A 26,360-nucleotide genomic window follows, 5' to 3' on the forward strand; every position below is an offset into this window, starting at 1 on the left:
TCTAAAATATAAACGTCAAAATGGGGCTCACTTCTGCAGAAATATATATACATATATAAAACCATCCTTTTGAGCAGTAAATTTGAAACGGGGTCAAAATTTTTAATGTCTTCTATGGCAATAACTTCATTCTCTTCTCTTTTTAGGAGCTGACTAGGCCTGAGGACATTAACTAGCCTTCCTGTATAACCCGCACATGATCCTTTGCTAAGTCAGTGGCCCTTTCACTTCCTTCAAAATTACTTCTTTTAGGAAGGTGAAGCTACATGACGCAAAGTATGCCAGTAAATGTTAAAAAAAAAAAAATTAGGTCATTCACCCTGATATCTTATACACAAGAAATTTTACATCTGGATCATTATAAACTGAATTTTGATGTTTTCATTTCAGACATTTGGGGCTGTACAGAGACACATTCAGGGGAATTCAGAACAACTACTTGACTATTTTGAATAGAAATGCCCAGTTCAACAAATAGGAGATACATTTGAATTTTAAAGATATTTTCCATAATTATAAGGTTTTCATCTCCATGTTTAGCTGGTTCTTCAATAGAATTTTTAAATCTGAAGCTGAAATATTAGTTGGAAGAGTGGAATATGAACCAACTTTTATGTTATGGGGATGACCACATTATATACTCCCCCTCTTATTAGGGAGATTTCACTAGCTGTTGACAATGATGTGCAGTGGTGCTTCTCTGGGGTGACATCTAGGGAAAATGATTCCGCTGCACCACCACACAAAACCAATTAGAGAACTATTTTCTGCGACAGGTCACGAATTTACGTGGTTTCTCATGAAAAGATGTACCTTTTAATTTCTTTATTAAGATGACATCCGTGTCCCTTGAGACTTTTTGGGATGACAATCATTTGCTCATCATGCAAGAACATACACTCACTGAAATCACATTATGGGACAAGGGTGGAAGACGGTGTTCCTCATTTCACATTTTCCAAATAAGCTATTTTGCAAACTGATCATTAGAATCATATACATTAGCAAGACTTCTTGACAGGAATTTATTCAAACTCTAGTTAAGAAGCCAAAGGAAAGTAGAAGTACATATTCAAATGTGGTTGTCTACTGTGGGGTTCAAAAACATAACAGGGTTAAATTATTTAGACATTAGAAATTCAGCAAGCTTCTCACTATCCGAGATTAAGATATCAAGCGTCAGCAGAAATTGGTTGTTTTTTGAAAAGTGAATAAAATTATTCAAATCTGCCGCAAGTTTCTGCTTAATCATCTTAGGTTATTTTTGTATAATGTATCAAAAAGGAAAACTGAAAATTTCTACAATGTGCTGTATCTACTCATCAGAACATAAGGTTTAATTTTTTTAAAGTAAGAGTGACTTTATTTCAAAGTGAAGAACATAGTTTTGTACTATGAAGCCAAAAGCTCACTTGGAATAGAAGCACCAGCTATGGCCTGTATTTGTACTATAGCATTTCATCAGCTCTAAGGTTTTGGATTTTTCCTCATCAAGTATTTACTGTGAATCAATCAGCGCGGAGCTCTAGACTGAATGCCGGCAAGAGAGGAGCTAGAGAATTACGAAGGGAAATAGACAAGCGAATTAGCAATAAATTCACAATTTATTAAATGTTATGACACAAGTGATATCGGGAGTAATTGAAGCCTGGAGAAGAGGCATTGAACATAATGTGGGGAGGGGAAACGGTCAGTGAAGGCTTTTGGGAGGAAGGGATACGTGACTAGGGCCTCAAAAGATGAGTCCATGACAGTCACCTTTTGAGGATGACTCAAAAAGAGAACAGCATTCTGGGAGAAAGAACAGTGAGAGAAAACACAGAAGCACAACAAGGCATGGTGTGTGAGGAGGAAACTTCAAACAACTTGGTGCACCAATGGTGCAATAAACACAAGGCAAGCATAGCAAGAGACAAGGTGGGAGAGGTAGGTGGAGCCCAGATCTTGGGGACCCTTGTGAGGATTACATCATATACTGTAATTTTTCTATTTCTAAGATGCATGATTTTTTTTTTAACTTCAATTTTTCTCAAATCAGAGTGTATACAATTACTGTTGGAAGAGACTTGTCACCTGCTAGGCAAAAGAGTAAGCTGCGATGAAACAAATACTGCCTGTTCATGGGCGAACTCAACCATGCTGACAACTTCATCCAGTTGGATCATTTTTCTCTCCCAATTACATTAAAATGGTAGTACTGAAAGGAAGCCACCCTATGTACAAAAGGTTGCTTCTGATGCTCGGTAATGTAATTACAGTAAGAAGAAATTACCCAAATTTTTTAGGAATAGAACATAAAATTCCAAGGCTGGTTATAGGAAGACAGAAGGGGTTGAACAAAGAAAGGAATGGTAAAGATGACCCAGATAAGGAATACTCAGAGTCAGTGAAATACCCAGAAGGTGCAGTGTCAAGAGAGTGAAGGAATATAGTGTTTCTAGAAGGAATGAGGGATCAGCATTGTCAAACCAGGTAGAGGGTCTAGTCAGGTGAGGGCCCATTAATGACCTCAGCAAGGCAGAAGGCTGGTTATAGTCAGGAGGTCTCTAGGAGATAAGCCATGAGTGGCAGCAAATGTAGGTAACACTTGAAAAATCTGGATGTAGAAGAGAAAAAAAAGTGAAAAGTAACTAGAAGGAGAATATAGGAGAAGCTTAAGCATGATTACAATCTAAGGGTAAGGACCCAAGAAAAAAATGAAGACATACGTGTGAGAGGAATAAATAACGAAACTCTAGCCCAGAGGAGGCAGGAAGTAAGGGTCATAGGGACATAAATGGGTTGTCTTGAATATTCTTTGAAATTGAAGGAAAGATGGTAAGTTGTAAGACATGGGTACGTTTGGTAGATATGTGGGGATCTGAGTGAGATCGTATCTGATATCTTCAATTTTCTAAGGAAGGAAAGGAAGGAGAGTGAACTGTGTTATCAGAACCAGCAAAGAGATGGGGAGCTGGAATACAGCCTTTTTCTGCCCTCCCACCGGCACACCAAACCAGAAGTCAGAGGGCAAAGTAGTGTGGATAATCTAGTCTATAGAGATCAGCCTTCCAGGACGGAGCCAGAATAGACAAAAGTGAAGAAAAGGAATATTCAGCCCAGGTGATAAGCTGATGCAGAAGATTGTGTGCAAAGATGACTATGCTAAATTCCTTCTCTCTCTCTCTCTATGTGCTCCTCTGCAATGTGACTCTGCGCCCAGGAAGAGCTGGAATCTAGTTCCCTGCCCTTGAATCTGGGCTAGCCTGTGACTTGCTATGACTAATAGAATGTGTTGAAAGTTTGGTTTTGTAACATCTGGGCCTAGGCCTCTAAAGGCCTTGCAGCATTTCCTCTTGCCTTCTTGAGAGACTAGCTGCCATGTAAGGACATCTTCTTGAGGATGAAACGCCATGTGGAGAAGGAGGCCCAGCTAGGCACGTGAGGAGGCCATCTTGGACCATCCTGCCCCAGTCAAGCAGCCAGATGACTCAAGCCACACAAGTGACCCAGGCAAGATCAGTTGTTGCTCTAAGGCACTAAATTTGGGGGAGGTTTGTTATGCAGCAATAGATAACTGATACAGCTGGATAGCATGGGCCTTAAAGGAGGATGAGCTAAGAACATTCTAGCTTCTCTCAGCCCTATGATGTTGGGATATGTAGTAATATTGCTGTTTTTTTTCTCGTTTTGTAAACATTTTATTGAAGTTAGAAGCATAACAAACATTTTTAAATTAAAAATACATTCTAGATCAGTGGTTGCTAGGGGCTCAGGGGAGGGGAAGAAGAATGAGTATGTCTAACACAGGGGAATTTTAGGGCACGGAGACTATTCTGTATGATACTTTAATGGTGGATACATGACATTATACATTTGTCAAAACCCAAACAACCGTGCAACACAACGTGTGGACTCTAATGTAAACTACAGACTTTCAATAATGTATCAACATTGGCTCTTCAGTTGTAACAAATGTACCACACTGATATAAGATGTTAATAACAGGAGAAACTATGATCAGGGGAAAGAGAGGGATATATGGGAAGTGTCTGTACTATCTGATCAATTTTCTGTAAACCTAAAACTGCTCTACAAATAAAGTCCATTAATACATTCTAGCTTTTTTAATCATTCTTAAAACCAAATCAAACCAAACCAAAATGCCAGGTGATGCCAGGAGAGTGGGATTCCCTAGGTACCCTCAAGAGAGTTCCATACTGTCATGTACCACATAATGGTGTTTGGGTCAATGATGGACCACAGATATGACAGTGGTCCCATAAGATTAGTACCATATAGCCTAGATGTATAGTAGGCTATACCATCTAGGTTTCTGTAAGTACACTCTATGATGTTCATACAATGACGAAATCACCTAATGATGCGTTTCTCAGAATAGATCCTTGTTGTTAAGCGATGCATGACCGTAATTTGTTTTTTAATGTGAGGATTGCTATCTAAAACATAGTTTCCTTTTGTATTAGCTCTACAAATAAAAGAATAATATAAAATAATGCCATATTTTGCCTAGAGAAAAATATAATGACATTAACGAAGAAGTGAGAAATTATGACATATGTAAGGTACTCACAGAAGTGCTGCTTACCTGCAAGGAGAATGGTGAAAATTTCACCATGCTGCTTTTGAAGAGTTTTCAAGAAACCTAAGGCATCTTTTTGTAATTTCAGGGACTCTCCAAGGTAAGGAAGCCAGCCTTTTATCAATGGAGGCTCACCAGGTCTCCTATGAGGGAAAAAAAAAGGAATAAAAATAAAAAATTGTTATTCTAATACATGTGGGTTATCAATCCAGTCTAGAAGCGGATGGGGTGAATTGCACTGCTTCTTACAATTCTCTTAGTCAATGATTCTTATAAATATACACATTTATTTATTGAACGTTCAGTATGTGTGGCTCTGGGGTAGATTGTTTAATTCACAGCTTTTGGTAAGCAATTTTTTAAAGAAATTGTGTATTACAAGGCTTAAATGGCTGGCTGAAATGACGGACACATTCAGTAAACATTTTGTGCACTTGCTGTGCTCTGGGTGTTAGATGTCAGGTAGTTTAGTTGCCAAAGTAAAGCTCTTTGTTATCAGGTGTCAATTAGGCTGGAATTACATAACTGGAAGAGAGACAATAATCTCGAAAAATCTTTTAACGCTATAGAGAACAATTGAAACCTCAACATTATTTCCATGAGGTATATTTTGACATATTCTTCTATGAAGTTTTTTATCCAAACTACAAATGAATAGGAATATTTGTTAAATTTTACAAGACAACTTTTAACATATGAAGCATATTCGAGGAAACACCGAAATACTATGAGTTAAAAAACAAGTTTCTTCTTTTTTGACCTCTAATCCTAGCAAAACTGGACTTCAAAATTTCTTCCTAGTCATCAATTGGTGAACTCAATCTGATTTAAAGTAAAAAAAAAAAAAAAAAGAAAAGAAAGAAAAATCCAAAGCCATTTTATCCTAGAAGGGATTAAAACAAATATTCAAGAGAACTCTGAGGATTCTCTAGCCCATCTGTGAAGATGACTTATACTACACGCAGTGCAACCCATTTTGATTAATCACAAGATATTCCCAGCTCAAATCTAATCAAAGATCAAGATTATGATCATACTCAGCATGAACTCTTACGGAGCTAGATTAACCCTATCAGAAGCTCTTATTTTCCCACAATGCAACATGGCAGAATTAAACTTAAAAAATAAACACCAGATCTTTCGGGGTCAAAAGATAAACCAAACAAAATACATCCAAGATGTGATATAAATAAAGGAAATAGGTATCAAAACTTGGCTTTCTGTTTTTAGAGGACAATTTATTTTTATACTAATTTACAAAATGTATGCTATTGTTTAATTCCTTATACTTCAAAATAGGAAGACAGGAAACGGGGCAGAGAAAGGTGCATCTTATTCTTCAGCCTTTTCCCAATTACTTTCTTGAACGCAACCTTTAGCAAGAGTGACGTGCTTTTTTGAGAAATATAAGAAACTACTGTACCAAGAAAATATTGTAATGGTCAATGTTATATCCAAAGATTAGACAGGAAGAGACTGTACATATGACTGTGGAGTAGCATCCCCAAGTTAGAAACTGCTGTGCCCTGTTCTACCAACAAATGATCCTTTCAAAACTGGCAAGGGATCTAGTTCACAAAATTTCCTTCAAAACATTAACCCTCTCCCTTGGTCTACTTTTACTCTGTTTTGTTCAATGTTGTTTGAACACTGCATTGTGACAAAGAGTTTGAAAGAATTTTTGTCATATTCTAAGTTAATGAAACTAATTTCATCCTCTATGCTCTCTCATTTGGTTGAAAGCTGTCATTCTTCATGGAGTTTCCAGGGGGGAGAGGAGGAAGGTTGGAGCTGAGAAATCCAGAGGGAATATTAACTTAGCATTCAGAGTTAGGCAAATTCACATTAGGAAGTCATTTTATTGTTACCAAGATGAGAGGGTCATCATTTCTTACAGCTTTGCTCATTTTGGCAGCCATAAGCTTAAAACTATTAAATACCATGTCACAACTACGCATATTTTCAGAAAAAAATATAGTCCTAGTTCAAATTATGATCCATCAAAGACAGGTAACAGAAATCTGTCTTCATCAGTGTATTTGTAAAAATTACTTAGGGAGGAAAGATGCCACCATAATGATCCACAAAGGCCTGCTGACACCTGACACAGTGCAAATACTGCTATTTGTCTCTCTCATGCTCTGTGACTTTGAAAATGAAAGACCACTGTGCACTGCTCAGTGAGGGGATAGGATGCTTAATGCTTGTGGGATGGTGAAGTTCCAAAACTCAGCAAGAACAGATCCCGAAGCAATGGCGGATAACTGGAAAAAAAAAAGCAAAAAAAACTATGATCTATTCCCCCTCTTATTCTCACTCAAACAATATACACTTCCTCAAATATTCTTTTTACTATTTAAAGGACTACAAGGACACATCTTGAAGTTTATGCAAAGTGTCAAATACAGTCCAAATTTATCTGGAAGGAAACAGTGGAGAACAATCTTAATAAATAAAATACCTATAAAATACAAAAGAAATTTAAGACATTTTCCTTTGGTTAAAAAGAAGCATATAAAATTTAAAAGAGTGAACCAATATAGAATACTTGGTTTCTAATGCTATTTGAAGTTTGTCATTATGCTATACTTTTAGTTAAATAAATAGGTAAAAGATTTGGGTAGTGACCTATCACACATTGTTCCCCTAGACATTTAAAGCCCAGCACTGTCCACAGCAATCTATACTTGTCAAAGTAATTTCTTCTTTTCCATTTTTCCTGTGATCACGCCAGGCTAGCAGTCCGATTATTGCAACAGCCTCCTGACTAAGTAGTGAGCAACCTTTACACGTGTACCTCAATTCAGAGAAAATAAAATTATGTGTTGACTAAAAGTGTTTAAAGACATCATGTATTCGTATCAGGTCACCTAATATCTGTAGCAGTGCCTTAACAATTTTTTATTTTTCCTATTAAGTAAAGATTTTCTTTTTTCCATATGTGGTTAAAATTTCAGAAACTATGTAACTGATGTGCACTGCAGTACCTGATTATAATACTGACCTTTTGAACAAACTTTCTTGTTGAGCAAGAAACTGTTGAACTTGTTCTATTTTACCTTTCCTTGACTTACTTTGGAAGCTACTTAATTGGAAAATGTAATTTGCCTCAAAGTGATTCTTAAAATTGTATTCTTGAAACATTCTCTATTCTCCCACACTTCCTTGGCTCCAATGCAGGCACAAGAATACCTAAAAATGTTCCCACAACTCTTAATAATTGAGAATCAACATGCTTTTCAGGTTACTGGGGAGAGGGGGCCTCACTGCAGGGCTATGGATGAGATCCCAAAAGAGGAGGAGTGAGAGGAGGACATAGCTGAATCTTGACATACCAGCAAATCTAGATATGTTTACAGATAGTGTCTGATTTTACCATTCTAGTTAGTCATTAATTAATTATTAGCCAATTATCAGCCATTTAAGGAAAACTAAGGGAAAAAACTAAAAAAATTTCAATCTAGGACTTTCAGTTTCTGGTCTGACATCTAAGGAGTTTGGAAGACATTACTCCCATCTTCACTACAAGAAAAAAGCTGAACAAACTGCAAATCAACAACTCTTCTTAGATTCATCAGAGAATTGATGTCACAGGGCAAACTGATGCCCTGAAAGCTAGCGAGACAGGTGAATACAGAATGAATTACATAGCTTACTCGGAACAGACACTGCTGCTACAGCAGTCAAGTGGTAGGAACTCTTAAAGGGTAACTGACTAATTGCTAGAGACTAAACAAGGTCTAACTCGTGGTATAAAAACTCCCAGCAGTGTCAGATAATCTGTGTAGGCATGTATCTACTGAAGAAACTGAATCAATAATTTATAATCTTCCAAAGCAGAAGGCACCAGGTCCAGATGATCTCATTGGTGAATTTTATGAAACATTTAAGGAAGAAATGATACTAATTCTCTATATTCTATTCCAGAAAATAGAAGCAGAGAGAACACTTCCAAACTCAGTAATACCCTAATACCAAAACCAGACAAAGGCACAAGAAAGGAAAATTACAGATCAAAATTACAGATATCTATCATAAACATAGGTAAAAATCCTCAACAAAATAACAGCAAATTGAATCCAACAATGTTTAGAAAGAATTCTATCATGAGCAAGTGGAATTTATTCTAGGTATGCAAAGCTGGCTGAACATCTGAAAATTAATGTAATTAATGTAATCCATTACCTCAAAGAAATAAAGAAAAATCATTTGATCACATCAATAGATACAGAATAAACATATGACAAAATCCAAGACCTATTCTTGATAAAACTCTCAGCAAACTAGGAATAGACAGGAATTTCCTCAACTTGATAAAGAACATCTATAAATACCCTACAGCTAACATCATACTTAAGAGTGAGAAACTAGAAACTTTCCTCCTAAGATTTGGAACAAGGCAAAGATGCCTCCTTCACTGGAGGTCTTCACTAATGCAATAACACAAGAAAAGGAAATAAAAAGTATACAGATTGAGAAGGAAGAATTAAAACTGTCTTTGTTTGCAGATGACATGATTATCTATATAGACCATTGCAAAGAATCAAAATGAAAAAAACCCTCCTGGAACTAATAAGCAATTATAGCAAGGTAGAAAGATACAAGGTTAATACACAAAAGTAAATCGCTTTCCTGTATGCCAGCAATGAACAAGTGGAATCTGAAATAAAAAACATAATACCATTTATATTGGCACCCATAAAAATGAAACAGGTACAAATCTAACAAAATATGTACAAAATCTATACAAAGAAAATTATAAAACTGTGATGAAGAAATCAAAGAAGATCTAAATAAATAGAGAAATATTCTATGTACATGGATAAGAGGATTCAATATTGTCAAGCTGTCAGTTCTCAACTTGATCTATGCATTCAATGCAATCACAATCAAAACCCCAGAAATTTATTTTGTGGACACTGACATACTGATTGTAAAGTTTATATGGACAGGGCAAAGACCCAGAATAGCCAACATATTATTGAAGGGGGAGAACAAAGTTGAAGACTGACACTACCTGACTTTATGACTTACTATAAAGCTACGCTAACTAAGACAGCGTGGTATTGGTGAAAGAATAGACAAATAGTCAATGGTACACAAGAGAGAGCCCAGAAATAGACCCACACAAATATAGTCAATTGATCTTTCACAAAGGTGCTTAAAGATATTCTTTTCATTGGAACAAGGATGATCTTTTCAACAAATAATGCTAGAACAAGTGAACATCTACTTGTAAAAATATGAATCTAGACACAGTTCTTATACCTTTCACAAAAATTAACTCAAAATGGATCAGAGACCTAACTGTCAAATGCAAAAACTATAAACAAGTCTTAGCAGATAACATAGGGAAAAAACCTATGGGGTTGGTGATGACAATTTGGATAAAACATTAAAGCTACAATCCATGAAAGAGAAAAACGCATTAGAATTAAACTTCTGCTCCACAAAATACACTGTTAAGAGAATGAAAATCAAAGCTGCAAACTGGGAGAAAAATCTTTGCAAAACACATATGTGATAAAGGACTAGTATCCAACACACAAAGAACTCTTAAAACTCAACAGTAAGAAAAAAAAATTAAGAGCCAGCCCTGATGGCGTAGTAGTTAAAGTTCAGCACTCTCACTGCTTCGCTGGCCCGAGTTTGATTCTCCATCATGGAACCACACCACTCATCTGTCAGTTGTGATGCTGTGGTGGTGGCTCACATAGAAGAACTAGAAGGACTTACAACTGGAATATACAACTATGCACTGGGGTTTTGAGGGGTGGGGGGAAGAGGAAGATTGGCAACATATGTTAGCTCAGGATGAATCTTTTCCAGCAAAAAAAAAAATCAAAAATGGCTAATTTGAACAGACACCTCACATAGGAAGATATACAGATTGAAAATAAGTATATGAAAGGATGCTCCAATTCATATGTTATCAGGGAATTGCAAGTTAAAACAACAATGCGATACCACTACACACCTATTAGAACGGCTAAACTCAAAACATTGACAGCCCCAAATGCTAGCAAGGATGTGGAGCAACAGAAACTCTCATTGCTGGTGGGAATGCAAAATGGTACAGCCATTTTGGAAGACAGTTAGGCAGTTTCTTGAAAAACTAAACATACTGTATGAATCAGCAATTTTGGTCTTTGGTATTTACCCAAATGAGTTGAAAATTTGTGTCTACACAAAAACCTGCACACGAATCTTTACAGCAGATTTCTTCATAATTGCCTGAACTTAAGAAAAATCAAGATGTCCTTCAACTGGGGAATGGATAAATAAACTGTGGTAAATCCATATAGTGGAATATTATTTAGTTATAAAAAGAAATGAGCTATCATGCCACAAATAGACTTGGAGGAACCTTAACTACATATTGCTAAGTGAAAGCAGCCAATCTGAAAGGGCTACATACTGTATGATTACAACTACGTGACATTTTGGAAAAGGCAAAACTATGGAGATTATTAAAAGGTCAGTAGCTGCCAGTTGTTTAGAGGGCAGGGGGATGAAGAGGTGGAGAACAGAAGATTTTTACGGCGGTGAAACTATTCTGTACGTTACTGTAATGGTGGATACACGTCATTCATACATTTGTCAAAACTCATATAATGTACAACACAAAGAGTGAACCCTGATGTAAACTTTAGGACTTTAGTTAGCTGCAATGCATCAGTGTTGGCTCAATTCTAACAAATATAACACACTAATGCAAGATGTTAATAATAGGGAAAATTGAGGCAACGATAGGGTGGGGAGGGGGTATGGGGGAACGCTCTGCAATTTCCTCTCAATTTTTCTGTAATCCTCAAATCGCCCTGTAAAATAAAGCATACATATATATATATATATGATTTATAGATATGTATATATTTGTATTTACATATATAAGATTTTAAGCAGGAAACTGATATAGAAGTTTCCATTTTTCCAAAAAGTTAAAGAGGTTTTTTAAAAGACAGGCAATTCTATGCATTAGTATTGGTCAGTGTGTAAAGTGGTGCAAATGCTCCAGTATTTGCTTTTTTAAGTAAAGGGTTCTAGAAACCCAAAAGTGAAAATATCAGCTGTGAATTATCTCCAGCCATGATAGGTCCATTTCTTCTTTTTTTTTGTTCAATTGAGGTCACATTGGTTTATAACATTATATAAATTTCAGATGCACATCATTATATTTTGACTTCTGTATAGGCTGCATTGTGTTCATCAGCAAAAGTCTAGATGCCATCCATCACTGTACACATGTGGTTTCCCCACTCCTTCAGTCATTTCTTGCTATGAACCCATATGGAGCCATTGGTATGAAATTCCAAGCACCTATTTAAGACTCTGGATGGACTGAGATTTCTGTACTTTTTTTTTTTTTTAAAGATTTTATTTTTTTCCTTTTTCTCCCCAAAGCCCCCCGGTACATAGTTGTATATTCTTTGTTGTGGGTCCTTCTAGTTGTGGCATGTGGGACGCTGCCTCAGCGTGGCCTGACGAGCAGTGCCATGTCCGCACCCAGGATTCAAACCAACGAAACACTGGGCCGCCTGCAGCGGAGCGTGCGAACTCAACCACTCCGCCACAGGGCCAGCCCCAGATTTCTGTACTTTTTAGCTCAGCAAGTTGGTTGTCAGTGACCCTGGGAAGTATTTCAGCCAAAGTTACTTTCTTCCTTGGCATTGTGGGGTTTTTATCTATTTTATTTGTCATTCATTTTTTTCATTTTTTCTTTACTCTTTTTAATCTTTTTAAAATTTTTCTTTATTTTATTTCTTTTTCTCATTTTTCTTTATTCTTCTCATTTTTTCTTTATTCATTTTTTCTTTTTAAAATTTAGTTTGTTAATATTTGTTTTTGTTTATTTTTGTCTGACACTGTTTTGATTCCATTAGAAAAATTGGTTTTTCAGGTGGGCTTTGGAAGTGATTTTCTTTTGAGGTGATTTGGATCAAGTTTCTCACCAGCTTTCCTCAATTTTAAGCTGAGCTTGGAACACCTTGCCTTCAAGCCCATCAGTAAGTGCAACATGCCGTGGGGCCTCCCGTCCATCTCTGCTAAGGAGGAGACCCATATTGGCAATGACCATTGGCAAGGATACCTCTACCTGGGCACATCCTGACTGGGAAAGAAGTGGCTGTAAAGATCATTAACAATAATCTGCAGAACTCCTCCAGGCTTCAGAGACTACTCCAGGAAGTCAAAATAATGAAGGCTTGGATCACCCCAAAATTGTGAAATTCTTTGAAGTGATGGAGACCGAGGAAACACTCTACCTTGTCATGGAGTATGCTGGTGGAGAAGAGGTGTTCGATAACCTGATGGATAATGGCAGCATGAAAGAGACAGAGGCCCCAGGCTAACTCTGGCAGAGGGTATCCCCTGTACACTACTGCAAGCAGAAGTGTATGTCCGTATAACTAAAGGCAGAAAGCCTGCTCTTGGATGCTGACTAGAACATCAAAGTTGCAGACTTTGGCTTCTCCAATGAATTCACCTGGAACTCTCACCAGGGCCAAAAGTCAGACGGCCTTATGATGGACGTGTGGAGCCTGAGAGTCATCTTTTATATGCTGGTCAACAGATCCCTGCCTTTTGATGGACAGAACTTAAAGGAGCAGGGGGAACGAGTACAGAGTGGAATATACCTAATTTCCTTCTACTTGTCCACAGAGTGTGAAAACCTGCTCAAGAAATAGCTCATCCTCAATTCCAGCAAGAGAGGCACTTTAGAGAAAATCATGAAAGTTCCATGGATGACTGGGCTCATGAAATGAGCAACTAAAGCCTTACACAGAGCCACCCCTGACTACAAGGACCCCTGTGGACTGAGTTGATGGTGTCCATGGGCTCCACAGCATGAAGAGCGGTGGGGAGAAGCAATGGCACAATGTGAAGGCTGTGAAGATTGTCTGCCCTGAGTCGTCATCCACAGCTAGAGACACCATGGGGTGCTGAATGACACTCACCTCACAGAGTGCATCAACATTGACTTTTTAAAGAAATTTGTTCACAATATACCTTAGGTGAATAAAGCAGGTAAGTAACCACAGGCACAACAGCATATTATTTTTTTAAAAATAAAAAGGGCTATCAATGGGAAGAGAAAGGTCTGGTATATTTTAAGATGTTAATGGTCATTATTTATGGGAGTTGAGATTACAGGAATTACAGAGATTTGGTCATTGGCATCTTCTAATTTGCATGACACGAACATACCATTTTTGAAGAATACTTGTATTTTGTAGAATATCCTTCAGTTTGGGTTGTCTGATGTTTTCTCATGATTGGATTGAGGTTGTAACATTTTTGGAAGGAATCTCACAGAAGTGGTGTGCCCTTCTCGGTGCATTGTTGCTTTTGAAAATTTTTTTAAAAATGCTATTTTAGTGTTAAAATGAAAGCCATGTACAGAAGGCACTATCTTACAAAAAGTAGTTGATGGCAAAAAATACACTCTACAAATGAATCAAAGGCTGATTCTAAAAATGAGTGTAACATTCCTAAGGCGGGTGAGTGGAGAAACCGCTGAGATTCGCCATAAGGACAAGCAGAACCCACCCCACCCACACTCTGAAAATGAAGAGCAGACACAGGAGGGGGGGGTCAGACTCTGTAGCTGTACAAAGTATGGACACACGGTACCGCCCGGACTACCCCATTGCTTCCACCAGGGTCCAAATGACATGCTAATGAGGCAGGCAGTGTTGGTTTCTGTGACAGCCACAAGAAGGAGGGGTGCTCTTCACAACTGGGGGTGCAGCTGCTGGACTGTGATAATCGATGTCCCTGACTGTCTCTTCAAGGCTCCACTGTGCCTTGTAGCACAGAGCACACTGTCCCCACTCCCTCACAAAACGCCAGTGCATCTTATGTGTACAGTTAGGGACCAGGTTAATTCTTTTCCCTTGTATATGATAAATAATATATTCTCTAGGACTCTCGATTCATATGTTGAACATAAATGATCTGCTTAATATTTCTGTTTACTGCAAGAATCAGACCCACTGTAATCTCTTTTCAGGATAAACATTAATCCAACTCTGTCTAGAAAAATTACACAATTCATTACCATAAGTAATCTCCATTGTACGTTGTGCTTAACCTTCATTTTTCCCCCAGTCCTATAATCTTGCAAATCCACTGGTGCTGTGTGATTGGCATCTGGTGTTCACACAATCTCTGCCTCACAAAGAACAAATGAAAATCCCTCGATAAAAATGCCACTTTTCAGTCTATCAATGATTCAACTCTCTGCTCTTTAGTAACTTTTGAACCACTCTAGAAAGGTCTGTTAACTTTGTGAGTCATAAATAAGGTCTTTACTCTTGAAATGTTTTGGCTCTATCAGGACGAAAATTGACTTAAAACTTGATTTAATTTCCTGGTAGCAAAGATATCATAGTTCAAGCACTTTTGATCAAACCATTAAATGTAATGGCAATGTAAAAGCAAGCGATGCTGAATGGTCACAAATTTCTCCATTATTGGCATGGAATCAGAGCAAAACCAATATGAACACGACTAAATATGTCTTCACACCCTAAAGCGTAACTCTTTAAGCCACATTCCAGTTGAATTTGTAGCTGGCAGTTCATCTATGCAATTGTGTGATCTGAACAAAGCTTTGTAGAATGTGCCTTGTAAACTCGATTCCATTAGCAGATTTATACTAATGCCTTGATCAAGTGAGTGATTTGTAAATGTTTCTTTGGGTAAGAAGCAAAACCACATCTACGTAGGATTTCACTCAGAGAAGTCTATGATTGAGCTTTTGTTTTTCGGCTGGGAGGGATGCCCAGGTTGGCACTACGGAACTAATGTCAAGGCATATTTTCAGAAAACTATCATTTAAACCTTGAGTCTTAAGCAGGCCCCACAATGACCACAGCACTGGAGTACTGTTCCTTTATGAACCTGACCCCTGCTTGGTAGGGCATAGGTCAAGCCCTCATCTCTTCCTCTGTGCATTGTTGCAATAGCCTCCTGATTAATCTTGCCACACCGTGAGGCTCAGATCCCAGATTCTGCCAACTACCACCAGCTTGGTGATTTTGGCCAATTTACCTAACTTATCTCTGCCTTGGCTTCTTCATCTGTAAAATGGATATACTACTGCACTTCCTCATGTGAGAATTTAAAAAGTTGATGCATGTAAAGAACTGAGGGCAATGACTTGCACATAATAAGCGCTCAAAATGTTAGCCGCTATTATTATTATTGTTGTTGTTATTACTATCGCCACATTGCTGCCTGGGGTCATCTAAAATACAAATCTAACCATGGCTCTCTCCTGATTTCTTTTTCCTAAAAGTTTTCAATAGGGTACCAATTTTTAAGATTTTGTTTTCATTTGCTCGCATGCTTCCTTTATTTGTTTAATTTAGATTTGGTTTAGGGCTGCCATATATGATTTGCTAGTCAGAGGATGCAGCACTAGAATTCACCTTTCCACTTTAAGAGAAATGATAACTTTTCAGGCTTTGTATTCTCTGAGCAAACACACTCAAAGGAAGAAAAGTGCCTCAGAAGAGCACTGGATCTTAGGAGAAATCCAGTCAAGAATGTTTAACGGCCTAGACGATTGTAAAAGAGGGAAATCGATTCATAATCGAAAGTTATTTCAACTCTTTAATTAAAATAGAAAACCATGCAACTGAATTTGTAATTTCTGACATGATCAGTTGCTAATTTATTTTACAGATGAGATTTGCTTGGACTCCATGGAAGAGATATCAATTCCATTAACTCATCATTTCTTACATTTGATTAAATCATTTGATTTTGAAATGTTTAATCAAAAATGAGACCCCACAGTTTTGTGGAGACTAAATTATAACAAGAAGACTAGCCCAGAGAGCCTTGGTAATGACAATATAGAGATCAATGCCAACAATACATAAATGCATAGTCAAGTTATCAAATGATATTTCATCAACTCAAGCCAATGAAGAAACGAAGTTCCAAATCCTGAAGGCCAACCCTAAAATAATCAAGCACGGCTTATCAGACTCATAGGAAAGGCAATTCAAGGGCACTCTGGTTTGCTGAAGTGGGAAACTAATGAAAAGCCCGAGGACCATATGTTACATCTGCTTCATAATGCAATAATTCATAACCATATTTTAATATTGGAAAAACCATATCATTACATTTGTAACACAGCACATGGCACTGAGAAAAGCAACGTTTTGATCTTGTCATGATGTAGAGGGCATTTTGAAAAGGAAAATAACCTTTCTTCTCCAAAGATTGGTTCCTAACTTTGGATGGTGACTTTAAGTCACTGCATGAAAGGAGTGTGTGACTACTTCATGAAATCGATCATCGCTAATACTGGAACCTGGGCCACAGGAGACACAGCATCATATTTAGACACAGAAATCACTAAGGTTTGCAAATTCCACAGTTCTATTAAAGATAACATTTTACATATTTTAAACACAATTCTTGCAACGTTCCTTGTTCATGTTATTCCCTCTTACGTGCACCCTCCCACTTATTTTGTGAAACCAATTTTCAGTGTTTATACCATCATCATTATTTAGGCAGTGTTCAATTGCTTTGTTTTTGTGTTTGCCTTGCTTTCTATGTACCCATCACTAATTCCTATCAATCTCTTTTAGTACTCTCTAAAATCTCTCTCAATATGGCCAGACATATGGTCCTGTAATTTTCATATAGCTCCTCTCCTATTTTCCATCAAATTTTCTTTTGCTCCATTTAATGAGAGACTTTCTTGATTTTATCCCTTTCACAGATTATTTTATTTCTACTCTTAGATTTCTCATTTCCAGGAGTTCTTCTGTGAGCTCTGATTATATCTTATACAAATTGCATTCCGTTCTTGTTTTATGAGTGCAAATTCTTCTCTTATCTCTCAAAGACTATTAAATATAGTTTTGGGGGATTTTTTTCCTGTCCCTGAATTGTCTGTTTCTTCCACATCTCTTCTTTTTTTCTGTTTCTTCGTTATGGATTCTCTCTTTCATGATGGAAGCTTTCCTCAATGTCTCATGATTGTGAGCTTCCTTTCACATTTGAAAACAAGGCTGTGTGTGTGTCCTGTGTCAGGGGGGCTGGTGGATTTCACCATATCGTGATTGGAAGGGGACACAGTCATTTTAATGAGCTACTTCTCTTTGCTAGGTTAAATGGATGAAGCTGTATCTTTTTATGAATTTTAATTTTGCTTTAGGGACTTTGAGAATGGAACTTGGTATCCCAATATATGAAAATACATTTCCTATAAAGAGTTAACATCAGCCAATTTTGAATTTGTCTTAATTATAATTTTTTAGAGATTATTGCCAAAGTCATTTGGAGCAACGTTTGCAGATAAACAATTTTAGAGTTCATTTCTATTTACGGAGGTGAGAATAGATGGAAGACATTATCACAAAATAGAAGGTGGCATTAGAAGTCAGAAAAGAGGGAAAGATGATGAGTTCTGTACTTATGCAAGTTATCAGTTAAAATTCCAGGGTGTAGTAAGAGATTTTATTCTTTATTAAGGGATTTTATTATTTCACAAAATTACTCCAACACTCCCATAAGTGTTGCTAACTCGTTTCAGGGCCTGGGAGGATTAGGCACAACTGGTAGGGAGAACTGGTATACACTTCTTTTTCATTATAGGAAGTGTGTGTTTGTGTGTCTGTGCACACTCACACAGGCATCTGTATTTTAAACTGGGACTTGGACAAAGTGATGCCAATGTCAATAATACATTAACTCTTTTCACAGACCACCCTTCAGAAGGCAGATGACTCAACTTCCTGTAGAACAAAGCAGTAAAAGAGCAAGGACTCCCGAATCTCTCCCCTTTCAGTTCCTCAGATACTGCCTCATCCCTCCTCAGAAATACCTGGATTTTGACAGAACTCTTAGGTATCTAAAGAAGGTGTTTTATCTTCTCCATAAATAGGGCACAAACTAAGAAAACAGAAACCACTATTAGATTTGTAAATGAACATTCTATCACCTTGAAAGCTTACCAGTAAGTCCTCAAAATATTCATTTAATAATTATTAATGACCATTTAAAATTCATTGTGCATCTTTCCTTGAATTAAAAATTCCATCCTGTTATTTTCAGAGGGTTTTATTTCAAAGCATGAATATGAACAGAATAAGCAGTTTAGATAGATAGATAGATAAATAGATAGATGCTTATGGCAGGGAAAGTCCCCTAAAAATTAGGGACATATATATTAAAAGTCTTATAACTCTATAATAAGCAGATAATCCAATAAAAAATGAGCAAAAGATCTCAATAAACATTTCACCAAAGAACATACACAAATGGCCAATAAGAACATGCAAATTAAAAACAAATGAGATACTACTGCTCACTTGTTAGAATGGAGAAAATAAAAAAGAATGACTATACCAAGTGTTGGCAAGGATGAGGAGGAACTGAAATTCTCAAAATAATACCATCACTCTGGAAAAGAGTTTAGCAGTTTCATATAATGTTACTCATCAACTAACTATATGACCCAACAATTCCACTCCTAGGTATCTCTACCCAAGAGACATGAAAACATATGTCCACACAAAGACTTGTATGTGAATCTTTGTAGGTGCATTAATCACAATAGCCAAAACCTAGAAACAATTCAAATATCTACCAACTAGTGAATGGGTAAACAAAAGATGCTGGAATATTATTCAGCAACAAAAAAGAACAAACCACTGATGTATGCAACAACACTATAAACCTCAAAAGCATTATGCTAGGATAATGCTAGCATGATTCTATTTATACAAAATTTCTCGAAAAGATAAAAATAGAGGCAGAAGGCAGATAGTTATCCCTAGGAATTGAGGGTAGGCAAAGGGATTAAATGCAAACAGGTATAAGGAGACTTTTTAGATGAAGGAAGTGTTCTAAACTAGATTGTGGTGATGGTTGCACAACAGTATCAATTTACCAAAATTCATCAAACCGTATACTTAGAATGGATGGAGTTCATGGTATATAAAGCACATCTTAATGAGCCTGCTAAAAACAACTTAGGTATTTTGTACGATTGATTTCATATTTCAATTATCACCCAAGTCTTTAAATGAAAGATATCTTGCCAAAAATTATATTTAAATTCCTGTTATAGGTAAAGAAATGCAAGGGGAGCTGGCCCTGTGGCCAAGTGGTTAAGTTCAGGCACTCCACTGTGGTGATCCAGGGTTTTGCTGGTTTGGATCCTGGGTGTGGACCTAGTACTGCTCGTTAAGCCATGCTGAGGTGGCGTCCCACACAGCGCAACCAGAGGCACTCACAACTAGAATATACAACTATGTACTGGGGGGATTTTGAGTGCGGAAGAGAGGAAGAGGAGGAGGAGAAGAAGAAGAAGAAGAAAAGAAGACTGGCAACAGATGTTAGCTCAGGTGTCAATCTTAGGAAAAAAAAAAAGAAATGCAAGGATCTCTCAACAGAGCTTAAATATTAGGTTTAAACTTAGATAATGTTGGCAATTTTTATGCCATTTCTAAATATGAAGAGATATATTTTTATTTTCATATTTTCTAAACAAAAATCTCTTCTGTAATGATTTTGCTGAACAATCTTATATGACTTCTGAAAAATTCCCTAAGTAAACAGGGTCCTGAAACTGGAAGAGATTTGGGAGACTCATTATGTGTTTAACAAATAAGGAAACAGAATCAGAGAAGTAGAATAACTTGCCCAAAGTTGAACAGCAACAAAGCAGCAGAAAAGATCAGAGACCAGGTCTCCTGACTCCCAAGCCAATGATGTGTTTTCTCTGCACGACATTATCCAAGGAAGGATAGGCACGTGTCAGGGTTAAGGGAGCCCTGACTTTCTGAAATTAGATTTTTCTCTTTTCTGATATGTTTTCCACTTGCAATGAGCCCAGAGGTGATAATTCTATAAAGTAAATAAACATAAGATGTTATCTCCCATAGGGCAACTTCTGTTTGTGGCTAAATGAGCCAAGATGAAGAAACACTTCAAATGAAAGACTCAGCTGGAATAACATAGCAAAGAGGCTGCTTAGCTTGAAAGGGAGTCTGGCACCTAGCCACTGTGATTCATAACCTATAATGTAATAAACTTGTATGAACAAAAATCTAATCTCCATATTCAACACTGGTTACCTGAATGAGCCATATGAGAGCTCATTTTTGGAAACAACATTAATTCTTTGGAAACAAAATGAGCCACTTGATACCAACCAGAGTGTGGTAGCTAAAGGGTTTCAAATTCTACATCCCATGGATACCTTTTCTCCACCTCCAGATTCTTAGAGGTATCTCTAGAAACACCTTTTTTTTTTTTTTTTAATGATCAATTCAGCAAGCATTTATTTATTTATTTAGTTTTTTAATTTTTATTTTTTCGGATGTACATCATATTTCAAATCCTGTGTACATTACATCATGTTCACCACTCGAACACTAATTATAGTGCATCCCCTCACATGTGAGCCTAATCACCCCTTTTGCCCTCCCCCCTCCCCCCTTCCCCAATGGTAACCACCAGTCCAATCTCCAATGCTATGTGTTTTTTTGTTGTTGTTGTTGTTTTTATCTTCTACTTATGAGTGAGATCATACAGTATTTGACTTTCTCCCTAGAAACTTCTTAAATGGAATCTTAGTCTAGTTTAATGTCTATCTTTTTTTAAAAAAAAAATCACCTCTAGTTGATGAAAATATAATACAGGGCCAAAACTAGGCATCTGAAGCAAAAGAAAAGATGAGGCCATCTGAGTCTTAGAAAGTTTTAGTCTACCATACTACCAACTCAGAAAACTGCATTATTTGTAGCAAAGTAACAGAGACCAAAAAATTTGTGGCACCAAAGTTCTTAGAAACTAGATCCAGCAATATTTGCCCAAACGGGTTCAGGCAAACTAATTCTTACCAAAATCTCAGTAAAGCCCTGCAAACAAGAAATATGAGGACCTGATATTCCTTAAACGTAAATTCGTAAGGAAACAGCTTAAGAGCCGTTGTTAACTGCAGTAGTGTTCAAACATCCACTGTTCCTCCCTGTAGGGGCATTATTCATTGGCACCCCATTGATATCCGGCTTAGCCATGTGACTTTTTTAGCCAGTGAACTATGAGCAGTGATTCATACCACTTCCAAGAAGAAGCTTTATAAACCATCTTATGGATCCACTCTGTTCTCTTCCTATTGCCACAAGTCAAAAAAACATTCCACATTAAAGATTCTCCTTAAATCTGGAACCTGGAATGAAGGCAATAACTCATGATGAACATATAGATTGAACAAGACATAAATCTTTCAGTTGTAAGCCACTGAGTTATTTGTTACTGCAGCGTAACCTAGCCAAAGATGACTGATGTAAGAGTTAAACAAAAAGAGATTTGTTTTGATTAATGAACTATATGGTACTTTTTAGACCTCAAATTACTCGATCATTGTAGACCAATGTTTTACAAACACTTTTGATCCAATTCATACATTATGGCATAATACATATACATGAATAGTTATACGGATGTGTAGATATAACTAAAAGTAATGAAACAATACTTACTATGTGTGATGCACCCCAATATTTTCTCCTCTATTTTATTTTTTTAAATGTTTTTTGGAACATATTAAATCCATTTCAAGTCCCACTAATGGGTCACAGCCCATTATTCTATTTTCTACCCAGTGTCTACCTTATTGGATGATCCCTAAATATATCTTCTTCTTATTTTTTCCCTCCCAAATTTTAATGCAATAGTACTTGTCTCTGGACTCATCATAGAATTACAAAGAAGATTCTTTTGAACATACTGATCCTCAACCTCAGACGTGGTAATTTATTATTATGAGCTGGAAACCATTATTTTAACATTTGCGATTTCCTAAGTTACTTTTTCAGAGACAGGCAAGAAAACGAGGTACTGTTGCCCAGTGTGGCTAAGGCCTGCTGCTGATGCATGTGAAGAGAGCTGTCCTGGGAAAATCAGCAAGATTTTAACCTATTGTCGAATATCCAAATGACAGTTGGCTATAGAACATTTTAAAATGAATTGTTGTAGCATACATTTAATTATCAAGTTTCATATAAATCATTTGGACATATATTTATTTTATACTAATATGTATGCTTTCATTCCTGAAAATCTGTCACCTTAATTTTAGCCTCCCAATCATAGAAGATCTTGAAATTGTCTCTTATCTGGTGATACAGTTCCTTTTAGATGCCAATGATTTTCAAGGAATTTTGGCTACTTGTAGCAATGTCAATTAGCTGAGTAACCCATTGTATTAATGGATCGATCAATTCATTAATTCAAAAAATTACTCTGTACTCAATTTATGTCAGGCACTGTTCTAAGTGACAAGGAGACAAGGAAGAATAAGAGACACAAGATCTTCCTAGTGAGAGCTCAGTGTTGACGGAGGTGGGTGTCAGGTATACGCAGAAAGATAACTGAGACACACTGTAATGTCTGTAATGGTAGGGGTTGTTATGAGTGACGTGCTCCACATTGTAACTCACTTCAGTTTGATTCAGTTTTTCTAGGAAACTTGTGTAATTCGTTTTTGCTTGTGATCCCCCCTGTTGAATCTAACACCCTAGTCTAGGCATCTGCTCCTCTTCCCTGTGGATCTGGTCTCCACAGACCCTCACCAAAGGAATGCTGTTGCTCGGCAGAAATGCAATGATATTTAGTGATTGTACCTGTCCTGGCCACAGGAAATTATGCTCAAATCCCCACATGAATATGCAACTCCTGGAGTGGTTTATTCACAGTCCTGCAGGATGTACTCACATCCTTTCTCAACACACGTCATTAACACATTATTCAACTCCTGTGTTGTTAAATGGTGTTTTGATGGCCCTTCTCTCATTGCTATCTCTGTATTTCTGTGAAGTAGGAACTTCAAATATTTAATTCATCCTGTTTCATTCTAGCCTCTGCTAGTCACTGGCAACTTTGCAACAATTATTTTTCTTGTGATATAATAATATTCACATTGCAAGAAGGTAATGTTAAAGGTAGTTTAGTGAAAGTGTTGGAATACTTTTCCTACACTTGATCTAGAATATACTATATACCTTTTCTCAAAATTTAACCCTTCAAACTACATGTGGCATGAGACATGGGAGAGTCAAGTGATGAGTAGATTTCCTGCTCTAAAACTATCAACTCTTAGCCTTCCAAAGTGGTCTAAAGTTTAAAAATATAATATGAATGTATCTTAATGCCAATAAGCATTAGCATCAGCCTTCCATGCCTGCATGCTCTAGTCTGTGCATATGCTTAAAGTAAAATTACTTTACAGTTTATTTAATTTCAAAATAAACAAGGACATAAGTTAACAGAGGCTTCTCTCCAATAATGCTACTCCCAGAAGAAAGATATATGTTGGATGCTCAATATGGGTCAAGTTTACTCAAACTGTATCTGCCCCTAATAATAAAATGAAATAAATAGGCATAATTAGATGTATTACTATAAACTGGCTTACTGTCCTAAAAATAATTAGAAGCAAAGTCATAGATCATTCAAATATAGAAATATTTAATTTTTTATGCCACAGGTAAAATCATTTTCTAACAGCCTGGCAAAGAAATTTTAAAGTTTAAATTATAATAGCTCTGAAATTCATTTTTTAATTTGGACCTTTGAGAAACTTATAATTCAAAATGTAAGCTAAGAGCAGTAGAAAATTTTCTATGTTCGGCCTTCACGGGGCTTTCCATCCAAGTAAATATACCTTATTTTAGACTGTGCCTGGGGACTCTTTCTATAGAGCTCTGTGGAGTTAGGCCCAGAAGAGGCCAATGACCTGCGGCATTTTACAGTTTTCATTGGTTCTATAAAATGTAATTCCAAACGCTGATTTCTTAGATTATAAGAATATATAAAGGTGTGTTTGCGGTGGGGGCACTTGGGGAAGACGTGGGAGATGAAGAGGAGTGGCTGGGACCACCCACGATGTACTCCGATCACCTGAGCTTTGGGAAAATATTATTTGGAGAGTGTTTTCAGTGGTTCCTTAACGTTGCAAAGCTACCTAGTTCTTCTGAAGTGGTTTCTCTCCCCTCTGACAGAACTAGGAAGATGTAGCTCCTTCTTCCTTTTTGCAGCCACCAGGGCAGCCTGCTGATGGACAGACCTTTTCCTCCCAGGCCACTCCACTGCACTGCTTGATCCACAAGGTCCAGATTAAGGCTGAAGCTATTTCCACAAAATAAAATAATGTGAGGGAAGTCGATGAACATACTGAGACTCTGGAACTTAAAACAAATGCTGCCATGATTCCTAAGAATCTAAATTGGTAATCTTGGTGGCTAAGAGGCCTGGATCTGGAGTCTGCCTGGGTTTGACTCCTGGTTTCCGCATACTCAATATATACTCTTGGGGCTAGATCTCTCTGTATTTCGGCTCCATTTTATGCAAAGTAGGGCTAATTATACCTCCTACCTCATGGGGTGGTTGTGAAGATCCAATATTGTATATAAAATATTTAGGAGCATTCACGTTCAAAAGAAAGGCTCGATCAATGATAGCTATTATTGTGAACCACATACAATCTAACCTGAAAAATAACAGATGAGAATACTAAGATACAGATACGCTGATGACTTGAAACGGTCCCAAAATTACAAAGACCCGAAATATAAATCTGGGCCTCTTGACTCTCAGGCTATGCTTTTTCCTAATTATTGATATTTCTAATCTTTAGCTCTTTCAAAGACAATTGGCAAAATTTTTGGCCATTTCCACGAAACACCTGTTCATACTACTTTCTTAGTATCTTTCTTTAAATGTACTCATTTCTTTTAGATAAATAAGTCACTGTCATACAGAAAAAACAAAGCATTGCTATAAAATTCTAGCTAGATATTCTAGTCTGCTGAAAGCTCCAAGGCCCGAGCCTGTTTTCGGTTAAAAAAGATTAGCTGGTGTTGTGGGGAGTACAGGCTTGGTCCCTGACTTAATAATGTTTAAAACAAACAGCAAAGGCGCTAACTTTTTCACAAGACAAGTCAACGTTGATGTCACACCCGCAATTGCCACCTGACCATGGAGGCTCATGGCACTTTGGGCAAAGCTGTTTATGCTGTGCTGCCTCCTGCAGAAACGCCCCGGGGAGGAAACAGCAGAGAGGGAGGGAGGCTCGTTTGCCAAGACACCAGTGAAGTTTCTCATTCACCACCATGTCTCAATATCCTAGGGAGGAAGACGTGCTCTAAGTGAGGTCACAAAATCATTTTAACAAACAAGAATTCACTGAAGGACCCAGAAGAAAAAAAAGCCCAATCATACAAGCCTTTTATACAGTACTCTGGTTTTTCGTTTCTGAATTCCATTCATTGATGTTAGGAAGGGTCCCTACTTGGTGCCGTCAGTTTTATAAGGTGATCTCACAATTGCAGTTTGAGTGGGGAAATCACTAAATTTTAAGCCACTGTAAACACATTAAACTTTAATTTAAAAACTCTCAACACTGGAGGCAAAACATAAACAGTGATAATGCAGACTAGTGGCTCAGGAGCCATCTGTGTCATCACATCCCTGGGCCCAGAGCAGGGCAAACTGCCTCAGTGCTCTGTGCTACTTATTGTGAATTTTGATTATAAAGGTTTGGCTTGTATAAAAAGCAGTGTGAAAAACAAAAACAAAGACAAATCAATGTGAGATCCCTTTGGTCAGGCTTCAATGACAGAGGGAAGCAGATTAAACAAGTATCTGAATGGTTTCTGGCAAAAGATTAGTGTATTTCCCCAGTACCTTGTTAGCTTTGTCTTTTTTGATTGTGAGGCTTAGAACTAAAACTGGTTCT

The 26,360-nt window shown here is 37.2% G+C and overlaps 1 protein-coding gene across 2 annotated transcripts in view; it reads right to left on the minus strand.

Moving 5' to 3' along the window:
• Positions 1-26,360, minus strand: part of LOC124227983 (cytochrome P450 7B1) — a 175,282-nt gene that overhangs the window by 28,054 nt on the left and 120,868 nt on the right. For both annotated transcript variants that reach the window (XM_046642164.1, XM_046642166.1), the window contains exon 2: positions 4,589-4,725. In XM_046642164.1, the coding sequence (XP_046498120.1) occupies positions 4,589-4,725 (137 nt within the window). The remainder of the gene's footprint in view (positions 1-4,588; positions 4,726-26,360) is intronic.

The sequence above is a fragment of the Equus quagga genome, chromosome 16 (assembly GCF_021613505.1).
Source record: "Equus quagga isolate Etosha38 chromosome 16, UCLA_HA_Equagga_1.0, whole genome shotgun sequence".
Lineage (NCBI taxonomy): Eukaryota > Metazoa > Chordata > Mammalia > Perissodactyla > Equidae > Equus > Equus quagga.